The sequence below is a fragment of the Denticeps clupeoides genome, chromosome 12 (assembly GCF_900700375.1).
Source record: "Denticeps clupeoides chromosome 12, fDenClu1.1, whole genome shotgun sequence".
Lineage (NCBI taxonomy): Eukaryota > Metazoa > Chordata > Actinopteri > Clupeiformes > Denticipitidae > Denticeps > Denticeps clupeoides.
The window spans coordinates 14,389,964-14,402,056 of NC_041718.1; the positions used below are offsets into that span (position 1 = coordinate 14,389,964).

General features: G+C 43.6%; 1 protein-coding gene across 4 annotated transcripts in view; it reads left to right on the top strand.

Annotated features, from left to right (window-relative positions):
• The first annotated feature begins 1,419 nt into the window (after positions 1-1,419).
• The window catches only part of ephb2b (eph receptor B2b), a 126,671-nt gene continuing 115,997 nt past the window's right edge, over positions 1,420-12,093 (top strand). For 3 of the 4 annotated variants that reach the window (XM_028999590.1, XM_028999592.1, XM_028999593.1), the window contains exon 1: positions 1,420-1,749. In XM_028999590.1, the coding sequence (XP_028855423.1) occupies positions 1,698-1,749 (52 nt within the window). In that variant the 5' untranslated portion in view covers positions 1,420-1,697. The remainder of the gene's footprint in view (positions 1,750-12,093) is intronic. The other variant, XM_028999591.1, reaches the window with a different exon arrangement.

Consider the following 12,093-nt stretch of genomic DNA (forward strand, 5'->3'; position numbering starts at 1 on the left):
ATGTTTACCTGGAATGAAACGAACCCTTGTATTTTTAATAAGTGGAAACATAAATAAAAATATATACTGTGACATGAAATGAGCCTCAGTGCTTGGTGACAGATAACAGCAGAGCAGACACAGACAGTGTGCCCATGGTAAAATAATAAAAGCTGCCTTGTTATTATGACTACATTGTACCTTGGTAACAGATATCACTGCCCTTCCCTGAATGAGTTATTATGGAATAACATGAAATAATGAATTTCAGCTACAAACGCTGGCACACTGGGAGAGAACCCCCACTTTTTTTTTTTTAAAAGCACATGGAACTTATTCCCCAAATTCCGCCACATACTTATTGGCGTACTTTGTTAAACAGGAAAACCTGTTTAACGACTGAAAGTGTATAACATTAAACACAGACCATGTGCAGCTAGAAGGCGGACGAGTCGCATGCACAGAGACCCGAGTGCACCAAGTGCTCAGCAGGGTCCTGGCAGTCCTGTTTTAAAGAATAAGCTTTTTTTTTTTTTTAAATGATGCTTGTCTTAAGTCAATCGGTCATTTAATGACACTTGGGAATATGGCAGTAGCAGCACCGGATATATACGCTTTAACTGTGAGAAATCAGGAACGCTAGGTTTCACATAGTGGTCTTGGGTCTTCTTTTTCTTTTTTTGAGGCTTAAGTGCAATTTTTTATTCTCTGCACGATCACAAATAGTCAATTCTGACAAGAACAAATACCCACACGCTTGCCAAAAGTGGGTGTTTTCATTGGAAGAAATGATACAAAAACCAGAAAGATTTCATTCACAGGGCTGGTTCATTTTGTCCAAACATCCAGTGGTCCAAGCCAGCAGGAGTGAATTATGACATGTTTAATTTATTTTACTCGACTTATTTTACTTCTTTTTTTTTACTGGGAGGACGCACAGCTTGGGTGCAATAGTTTAGCAAAAAATAGATGGAAAAAAGATAGATAAATCAAACTTTTCCAAACATAACACAACTGTAGTATTATGAATTATTTAAAAATAAATGCTTCAATAAAAAAATAAGGCACGAGTCACAATTGAGAAAAATTATCAAAACTATTAAACAGCTCAGCGTGTAATGTAAGTATTTAATATGCACAAATAATTAGCCGGGAATTTAAAAAAAATCTAAAACGGTTGCTAACAGATGCAACTTTCATCTGTAATGGAGCACAATTGCAACATCCTTACCTTAAAGTCCCCGGGTCGTTAAGATGTGAACCGCGCCGCGCACCGCGCCGAAGTGCCGCGTCTCCCTGATTGACAGCGAGGACGGGCCCCTGGAACCTCGTCCCGCACGGGTTGCCTCGCGTCGCGCAGTTCCGCCCCGAAAACCACGGGCGGCCGAGACCAGCCTTCTCCGGGCGAACATTCCGCGCCGCGCTGCGCCACGCCGTCTCCTCGGTCAAAGCGAACCTTTGCTCCGCTTCGCCCGCGTTCGGCCACGGTTGCGCGGAGCGGCGCCCCCCCCCGTCGGCGGCGGGATTTGGTCTCGCCCGAACTTGGTGCGGGGTTTTACTTCTCGGTCTATATGGCATCGGCCGCATTCAGCTGAAGGTGAAAGTCCCGCTCGTCCCCGCCGGCTGCGCGCGCCCGATGGCTGCCGGGACCCGCCGCGTGTAGTTTTTATTTTTCATTTTTCCTCCCTCCGGTGCCATTTCGCCCCGAGAAACCGATAATGGATATCCTATGGCTTTTGTGGATAGTACCCGCGGCGCTGGCGGTTGAAGGTAAGAGCATCCCGGCGAGCGCGCCGCAGTTACGCGCGTCCGCGGCGCGTCCGACGCGCGCCGGACGCAGGAGCGCGCAAAGCGGCACGCGTCGCGGAGAGAAAGAAAAACGTAAAAAGGACGCGAGTGCGCGGACAGGAGGACACTTTTGCCCAAATTGCACTTGACTCCCGGTTTTCGCCATTTGGACGCCGACTGGCGTGGCGCGGTGTCGGTTTATACACTGGCTGCGTCAGGGCAGGTTCATCGCACCAAAAAAAAAAGTCAATTTCTATTCAGGAGCTCTTTAACACGACCTTACCACGTTACGAGTAGAAGATGGAGAAACGAAATGAACGGAGAACGGAAAACTGAACATTCACACATATTCCCTCATGCATTCCCTCAAGTCGTCACTTGAATATTTCCAACGTCACGACTTTTACAACATCTACGTGTGTCTGACATTCTGGAAGTTTCTGAACGCGGCGGTGATGCTTCCCCTTCGCCTGGTCCTGCGGGACAATGAAGCAGGTCCTCGGCATGCGCCGCACGTCCGTATACGCACCCGCTGCAATTTGGCAATTCTTAAAAAAAACAAAACATTAATTTCTTAATATTCAAACTAACATGCGGTCCTGGACCTGGACCTGGACCTGCACAAAAACCGAATCAGCCGCTTTATAGCTCAATACATTGAGGTGCATGACGTGTTATATAAAATGCTCCTGAATAAAATACATTTTATTGCAGTTAAGGGCCATATTAGGGACGAGGGAAGACTTAGTTTTTATATATACATGTATTTCTTTCAAGATATATTCATATCTTGATTGGAAGTAAAAAAATTTAAACAAGAAAAGATTTTTTTCACGTCATGAAACTTTACTAAATGCGAACCTTAATTATGAAAAATTTTAGGGGAAAATGTGACTTTTTGTTTCGCTTTTGTGATTTATTATGATCCCTCTTAATTGCACGGTTGGTTCAGGTTGGAAGGTTGCTTTATTTCTGCATAGCCGCCTCAAGCCCTCGGAAGGCCCTCCTTAAGTGTCCCGTGTGTGTGTTGGGGACGCTGCACTTTTACACTAGTCGCCTTTTTTGGCTGATTTCAAAGGCACAACATTCTTGTTTTTTCCATGTAAACTTTGCCTTTATTGGTGTACCTGCGCCAATTAATAATATTAATTTAATTGGAAGTTTGTGCACAGATATTAAAACTCTGTTCTTAGTTTATTTCTAGCACTTTATGAAGCCTTTTATGTAATGAATGTAAAATAAATAAATAAAGGGCAACACAGCGGTCGCCCTTTTTTTATTTCAGGGCTTGTGACTGGTTGGTGGATTTTTTTATCCTTTATCTTCCTCTCGATATCACCCTAGCTTATCGACCAATGAGCGAGCAGCACACGGCTACGTATGAAAAACCAAGAGTTGAAAAAGAGGTCAGTCCGGCCATAACCCGAAAAAACAACACGCAAAAAAAAAATCCAGTCGAATTAATTCGAATTGACGGCTTTGACGTCAGAAATCTATGGTAGATGTTGATGGCCTTGACGAAGTGATGGTTTCAGGAATTTTTTGTCTTCACTTTTGTCTTCACAAAAAAAAAGGGTAACTTGATCACATACACACAGTTTGGTCATTGTAGTAGGTGTTAATTAAATAACAATTAAGACCGAGTAATTATAGATTATTTAGACAGTTGTTATTTCTATTTCCTCTAAAAGGCGCATGCATCTATTTACTTCCTGCTGGTTTACAATTTAGCAGCAATCGCTTTTGCAAATTAGCTCGTAGACATTTAAATTTTTTTAAAGATAACTGCAGTAAAAAGTCACGACATGCGAGAGTGAATTAGGTCATGTTGCTAGTATCTTATATAATGGCTTTTCAACATCTCACTCTGCTCTCTCTCAAACATCTCATCTGCACACTGCTCTTAAGTTTTGGAATGAATTTCTGATTATTTTGTTAGCTTTATTTGCATATTTAGGTTCATTGCTTGCTGTATCTTTATTTTTGAATGACCTATTGTTTTTTTTTTACAATTTCGCCACCACGGTGCTGTGTGTTATAATGCTACGTGGGGTTACGCTCTTTTTTTTTTTTTTTTTCGTGGAGCAGCTAAGCTCCCAGATCAAACAATAAGGTTCCGAGGCACGACTCAGCGCTGAATTAAACAAAACCTGTTTAATGGCTTAGTTAGCAGCACATGTATTGTCTCATTTACACATTTATGTAGCATGGCAATTGTCCATTCTACCACTTTCATTTTTCAGATGGAAGACCATGCATGGATGATAAAAACGGCTTTGTTTGTTAACCTAACTGTTTTCGGCCAGATATCAACATTTCCAATTTGAAATGTGTGCCAAGTGTGAACAAAGCGCTTTTCGGATGTTAATTTAAACAGTCCGTTTTTTGAACTGTACGCCGATTGTAGCCTGCTGAAGTGTGAGCCTACACACACATTACAGTTTCTGGAAGAGTAACAAAAGGCAGAGTGAGTTGGGGAGGAGGAGGGGTCTGAAACCGGATTAAATAAAGGTAAAATGAGCGGCCCTACACAATCCCGTGCTTTCTCAGTCTGCCCAATGAGCAGATGCAGGGAGCTCGTCTGCACGCCAACCACCACAGTGGCTTTCACAAAGAATCCGCCTCTATTCAGGCCCTAATCCACGCTGCTCAGGGCCAGGGCATTGTCACTTTGCATGCAAAATTTCAATTAGTGCTGGTACCAGTTGTTTCTGTCGTGTTTCGGGGACATGTACAGGCTACCTTGACGATGTGTTTGGTTTAGTGGTATCAGAAGGGCTGGCTGACGTTGGACGAAGGCGAGAGAAGGCTAGCAGCATGAAAGCTGAGCAAAAAGTCTGTGTGGCATGATTATTGTGTACCACTGTGAAATACTTGTGTTGATATAGGCAATGGGATAAGAATATTTATTTAGTTCTCTACCCGTTAGCTAATTTCTTTGTATTTTGAGCATTCTTTTTTTACGTAAACTTTCGACAAATGTTATTATTTGAAAATAATTTACCTTTGACGAGAACAAAATTCTATTTTGAAAGCTATGGCTATTGTCCAAATTAATTTACATAAAAATGTTTACCCTGTTTTCATATTACAGTGCACATTAGATCCAGCAGGGGGTGATAAATTATGCACCAGTTTGGTTGGAAGAGGCTTAACTTAATTACATCTACATCAATACACAAACATTGTTCCACATATACAATGATTACTGTTCATTTTTAAAAAGTAAACTGAGTACAGTGTTATTGTTTTGTGAATATTTTCAGTAAGGTCGGTCACAACGGATTGAAGAAACGGTTGGCCGAACGGGTGCAGGCACTTTATTTCTCTGGATCTTTCGTATCTGGAAGAATGAGAGCTTAGCTTCCCTTAACCGTAAATGGATATCTCTCCATCTGAGGCAACATTGTAACACACCCAGGGACACCATAATGGATCTCCCTTCAAAGCCTAAAGCGCTCTTATTTGTGAATCGTATTTACAGAATTGTTGAAGTGGGCACGATGGTATGCCACATCTGCTCGGTTTCAAAGCACATGGCCCCAGTGGTATGATGGGCTGGCTGTACAAAAACCTCACGGGGGGGAGATCCCGTACCAGTTGCTGCTGCGTATAAACACAAAGAGCACAGCGCTAATTGCGCAATAGTCCTAACCTAACCGGGCCTGCAAAATGCGGTAAGAGGAGATCTTAGGCAGGTTATGCGATTCTATTTTTGATTGGGTAAACAAGTCATTCGAGACACTTTGAATGCCACCACTGGTATCACTGTTTGGGGCTGAAGCTTAAACTCTGTACTCCGGTACTCCAGTATTTGGACCAGCATTTTGATCGACGGCCAAGCCCGCTCATAGTTTTTCATTGGTTGATTGGGATGCTTCATCGCCTTAGTTATGGCAGAAGAACAAAGCCTGCTAGGACACTAAGCTTCTTTGTACACCAAAATAAAATTGTCCAAACAGCCATGATTTAGCTCAACAATTCAGATTGGCAAACATGCCAATACATACAACATTACTTGGCAAGACAAATCTTAATAAATCAATCTGTCGCTTCGCAAAACACGTGCAAGCTCTGTACTGAAATGACTCAAGATCTTGCTTTGGAAATAGGGAGTCAGGGAGTCCTATCTCAGAACAATTTAGGGATTCTTCATAGCATTTTCTGACTCTCTTGTATTTTCTTGAACACAATATGCAAAACAGTAAAATTGGAGGGCAAAAAAACACGACCCGTCATTCCACACAAAAATTGAACTCATACGCATACCTCATTGGTTTTTCGTTTAAACTCTGTGGGCACCATTTTCGAGTGCTGAAGGAGTTTATTCGCTAGTATTCAAAACACAGCAGGTAAAAAATATCGCTCTGTGAGGTAGTGTGGAAAGGGACAGTCGATGACCTGTACTTTACAGGAAACGGTGTTTTTTTTACTCAACATCAGCTGAAGGTTGAGGGTCATGTGAGCTCTGGGTGGGTCTCCTTTGCTGTGTTGTTCTACCTTTAGGCTATAATTGTTTCAGTATGCAGACAGTGAACACGTTCAGTCTAGTGAAATGTGTACTGGGGTGTGACTAATATTTTTCATAGCAAATTATTTTCAATTATTAATAATGTGACATTATTTTTTGTCATGCCAATCTGTGTTCAGATAGCGTGTGTTCATGCTACACGGAGCACTGATGAAGCCACTGTTTACCGCAATTATACTCTCGTTTTGGATCACAGACGCCCGCAATGGCCTTCTAATTCATTTATTCCCTTCTGGTTTTAGTGTGGGGGAAGAGTTTTGCTGTGCAACAGCGCATTGCAAACTGGACTATCGCTTTCACACTGATATTCATATATTCAGCTAGGTCTTCTAAGGTCTTGAGGTCTTAGCTTTTCTAGATACTGTCTGTTTCAGGCATGTAAGATCCTTTCAGACCATTAAGATCCTGCAGTCAGCGTTTAAATAGCTGGGACTCCTGGGGTTAACCGTGCTGCCGAACTCATGCAGCATTTATACCGTTTTACTGTGGCACAGGCAAATTGAAAATACAAGCTTCTGCACGTCAGTTACGTACAAAGGGACTCAAATTAAAGGAAGACATTGAGAATATTTAGCCGAAGCCCAAAGCTAGGTTGTAGTCCGAAACGTCTTGCTGCCCCCCTTTTCTTCGTGTTTTCCTTTTCTCCCCAAGTGAGGTTCCTCAGCTGGTCATCTTCCAGTAGTTTGTGTTGGGGTGTAAGTGATTTAGCTAATTAAGCTTTAGGGGATAATTGAATGAGTGTAATTGCATGAAGTCCCAGCAGACAGTGGCCCTGGAAGCACCAGCAGCCGCACGTGCGAACGAAACGGCATATTAAGCGGTTTTGGTGAGTGCTCTTTTTAAACAGGTACCGATGGAAGTGTGTGTTTATAACATCTAATTACAGTCCATTTCACTTCTCGTGTTATAAATGTTGAGATCCCGAGATCTCAGCGGACAAATTACAAACCCACAGGATGTCACATGTGCTGCGTAAGTGGCCAATTAAAATCTCTACGTGAAAGAACCCCAGCCTGGGAGGCTGCACGTTTATGCAAATGCCCTGAATATGAACTAAGAGGCTACATTTTTCCCGTGCAGCTTGGAGGGAGGGATGAAGGAAAAAAGAAAAGAAAAGCGAGTCGTGCCGCAGTGGGCGCGCTGAGACATTGTGGACCGAGGAGTGGGAGGAGAATACCCCTGAGAGAGGTCAGACCTCGTTTCGGACACCCCCGTCCACGCACACCACAGGTACTGTGGTGCAGCCTTTCACGCTGGGGTTCGGGGAAGCCGAATCCGGGCGGATTAGTGTCGTTTCTCAGTGTCTCCTCGAGACAAAGAGGGGCTGATTGCATCTCCATCTGCATCACAAAGGGAAGGCTTTTTCACCTGAACCACCACCACCGGCGCCGCCGCTGTTTCGCCGCATCACGTGATGTTTGCCAGACCCTGCCCTGTTGCTGTCTTCCTCTCCGGTGGTGTTGGGGGGTCTACTTTTCTTACCCTTAATACGGGCCAAGGGCTTCCCACATTTAGGGCTTCAGCGCACAGTACAGCCTCGATATTAAAGATTCGAGTGCCGTCCTGTCTCGCCAGCTCCATCCAAAGGACCCCCCCCCCCCAAGCTGTGTTGTTGATGCCAATTCATGTCAGGGTATATGTTTTTATTAGATTAGTGCGAGCACCCATATTAGCACCCATAATACAATTTTTACGCCTCCGTAATCATTGTCGCATCCACTGTTTCAAAAAACATTTCTTTTTAAAAAACCAAGATTCGCACACAACGACGAATCAAGCTGATTAACTAGTGCACTGTGATCTGTGCATCCGTGCACCCTTAATGCCGAGTATATGAAGCCTTGTTGATTCTTTAAAGTAACCCCCCCCCCCCTTGAACGATTGAGCCGTCGGGATGAGAGCGGCTGTGGAGCACGTCTATGTCTCTTCACCAGATTATCTCTCTTGACTCCATTCATGGGCCTCCCATGACCTTCTTAGTTAATTTTGGGTTTTACGTGTCTAAATCCTTCACTATGACGACCGTGCAGGTGGTGTAGCACAATGCTGGCTCCTCCAATTTGGGGTTCTGTGTATGGGATGGGGAAAGGGTAGAGATTGTGTGAGGAGGCTATTGCTTTGAAGGGTGTGCACACATTTATTCTTTTTTTTAAGTAGCACCTCACCAGCCTACATTTGAGGATGTTTTCCAATTATTAAAGAAAGCCAATTAATGAAACGACCTTTCACTCAAAATAGCATGAGAGCAGGGGGGCAATAAAAAAAGTGTAACACTCTAGGAATTTGTTTGCATATAATTTCATTAGCCTATCATAGAGGGAATTAACATAGATAATTAACTGATTTAGCCCATGGATGCGACTTGACTGCTTTCGGGAAAAGTGAGTGCCACAGTAATCTTCTGTTGTTCGCAAATTAATTCAAATGGGGCATGAATAAATTGTAAAACGATCTGCCAATAACGGGCACCTCTCGTATTCTTCATGTGTTGAAGAAAGCCCGGAAGATGTTGATAGGGACCTAATTGTTTTCTGTCCTCATTTTTTCCCCCTTGAAAAGCTAATTCAGTCTTTGGGTTGATTTCTTGTAATGTCATGTAATATAAATTCAGATGCTATCGGACGTAACTCGTGACCAGTAGGCGAGCTGGCAATGAGATTGATGCGGGACTTAATAAGTAAATTCCCCGTGCCTCGAGTTCAGCAACACAAAACCGAACGGCAACAGAGTTTCTGCTTTAATCGGCAGTAGTCCAATTACTCAGGACTGCCTCGGGGCACGGGGGCTAATTTTCTCTGCAGAATTAGCCGCGGTAAGCGCTTGGGGGTTTTCAGCTTAGCGAGCAGCAGCAGGTGGGGTGTGACTTTTTCAGAGGATTTATGAGTTTGTTTTCCACCTTATACTTCCCAACGTCGTCAAGCAGTTCCTTTCTTTCTTCGTATGATGATGCCGTCACATTTCACCATTTTTTTTCATATTGGTAAGTCAAAGATGAAATGGTGCTACTTTTTACCAAGTCAGCATGGAGGGACACTTTCACATTAACAGGAATAATTGTCACGGCACCCCTCACCTTAGCTGATGTTCAGCACAATTAAAGTGTGTTAAACACATTTTTTGTGATCAAAACATTTCAAGGGGTTAAGAGACGAACAGTGTTGCACTGTTTATTTCTGATTCTGGTCTTTTTCCTTTGCCAGCCATGATACCGTAAAGATTTTTCTGCCAAAAACGAACCGCCCAGGCATCGTGCAGCCAAGTCGGGGCGATACGCCTCCGCCGGGGTTAATGAAACAGTGTCTAACATACCCCAAGCCCACCAGAACGGCAGCGCAATGTAGGGATCCGAGGAGTGATGACTATTTTCCATACCTTCCACCACAGGCGCAGCTTTTTCAGATAGCCATCGCCGTGCATCATTTGGGAAGGCAGCTGGAAAATCCACAGGGCCCCCCTGGAGACGTCTGCGGCTGTAAAAAGCCGACGCGGAAATCCAGCCGAGTCGGATAAATGAAATAAATAAGTCATATGATACGGGTTAAAAGTGCTGAATGTTATTTTTCACACAGCGCCAGGTTGCTTTCTTATCTGGAGTTAACTTAAACTGTTGCGTGTATTGGCCTGTGGTAGGGGGACCACATCAGTTCTGACTGATGGTATTCCTCAGTCCACTTCGGCTCAAGCGCGTGCCGCTTTTCTTCAGCATCAGGCGTTTTTCGATTTGAAGTGCTGATAAAAGAAAATGCAATTTGTTGACGGACCCCTTTCAACAGCACTACATATCATGGAGGTAAAAAAATTAGACAACACAAAATATGGCCTCTGTGATTTGGCTTCCTTGCGAGGCAGCAAAGATAAAAATGTGCACTATCCTCCGTGGGGAGCAATATTAGGAAATAAACAGTTCCTTGCAGTCAATTTCCCCTGTTTATGAAACACTGATCCTGGCGGGATGGAAGAGTGGATGAGCCCTATCAATTACAGCAGGATGTGGCCTAATTTCTTCGATGCGGTCTTCAGAAATGTGTCAAATTAGAATTCACAGTGTTTCTTATCGAAACAACGAGTATGGAACGAGTCTTTAGTATATTTGCACAGGTGTGGTTATATACGTTGTAAAAATACTTTATTTTAACAAAAGAAAATTTGCTGTATATGATTACCAATATATTAGAGCAAGAATACAGGAGTGACAGTGCTCTCAGGGGGTAAAGCATGACTTTCAATATTTATGAATACCAAAATAATAAAGTCTTGAATGAAAGAATAATGAGAAACATTTTGTTCTGTGGTTAAAAAAAATTGGCTACGATTCTAGCTGTTCGTATTGTTGCTAGGCAACGTCACTCAGGCTGTAGTCGGCTAGTTATACATACGCTTGTCATGTGGTAAAATGACATTGAGGTGTTTTCATTTGCTTCCAAAATCCATTTTGAATAATTGTAGAGACTTTCACAAGTGGCCTTGGAATCGTTTGACCACACCTTCTGCAGTGTTAATCCGATACACTTTTAACAACAAAATTTCATAACTCTAAAATCTTGAATAGTATTGATAATCCATACATGCAACCAGATCTGGGCTCCTAGTAAAAAATAAAAAAATGTAAATACGAATGTGGACCTTTAAAATGCCAGATGCCATAATTTGCACTCACTTACTTATATTTGACAGATAATAAGTGACAGTCATTTGATTTATAACAGTATTTGGCCTGCATTCTGGTAGCAGTCGATCATAAATAGTTATTACTGTTCAGACACATGAATGTCCAGTGTATTGGACCAGCTGCACCGTAACCACGTTTGCCGTCTGCTTGCACCAGAGGAGATATAAACATGGGGGGGAAGTAGTGTTTTATCAATCAGTTAAGAGTTCTTGTTGTCATTAGCTGAATCAAAATCCAGATCGCAATTAAAGAAAGCCATAAATCTGCACATTTTGCCGCCTCGTTCCATCTCGAGGCACTAAAATGTCTACCCCCCCCCCCCCCCCACAAATTTGCTGGCCACATGCGACAGAAAAGCCGTGCCTCGAGCCGTTGCCGGCGTGGCTAGCCTCCAGCCCGGCATATCTTTTGTGCAGAGCGGGCCTCCTTTCTGTCTGTGGCTGGCGGTAATGTGTGGCAGACACACTGCATGCATGTGGTGGCTGTATGGGTCCCTCGATGGGCCCTGTCAGAAGCCGGCCTCAAGGAGTGATTGAAAAAACATGCCTGGGTTTATACCCCTCTTTTCCAGGACAGTTTGGCCATAATATGTGTCAAGCTTTGTTGTTATTTTCCTTCACCGCGCTTCCGCCACCCGGTTGAGTGACGGGACCGTGCTGAATGGCCGCTTGTTCCTGTTCGAACCAGCCCCGGCCCCTCAACCGTTCCTGGACGGTGCCGCCATCACACATGGCAGCTAAAGCTCTGGAGCACCTGCAGGATTTGCCCACGGGCCTTTACTTTACACCGCAGCGTGAGAACGAGAGGCTTGGAGCTGGATTAGGGCTGAGGAGGTGCGAACACGAGGGTCGGGAGCGAGGTTGGCCTTGGGCATTTTTTGACGTCAAACTTTCAGCCGCTCCTCCGACGTTTTGACACATTTTCTCGTTTTTTATTTTATTATTGAGCTCCTGTTGCCGCACTTGTGACTCCCAGTACAAAAACCATTTGTGTTTGTAAAAGACAAGCTGCTTAGGCAGTCTTGACGGTGAAGTCACAAGCAAGGCCCTGTCATGCAACTTGTTCTTGTTGCATTAGCATGAATGAAGCATTTGACGTGTTCTTGATCTCTTGAGTCCTTTGTGCG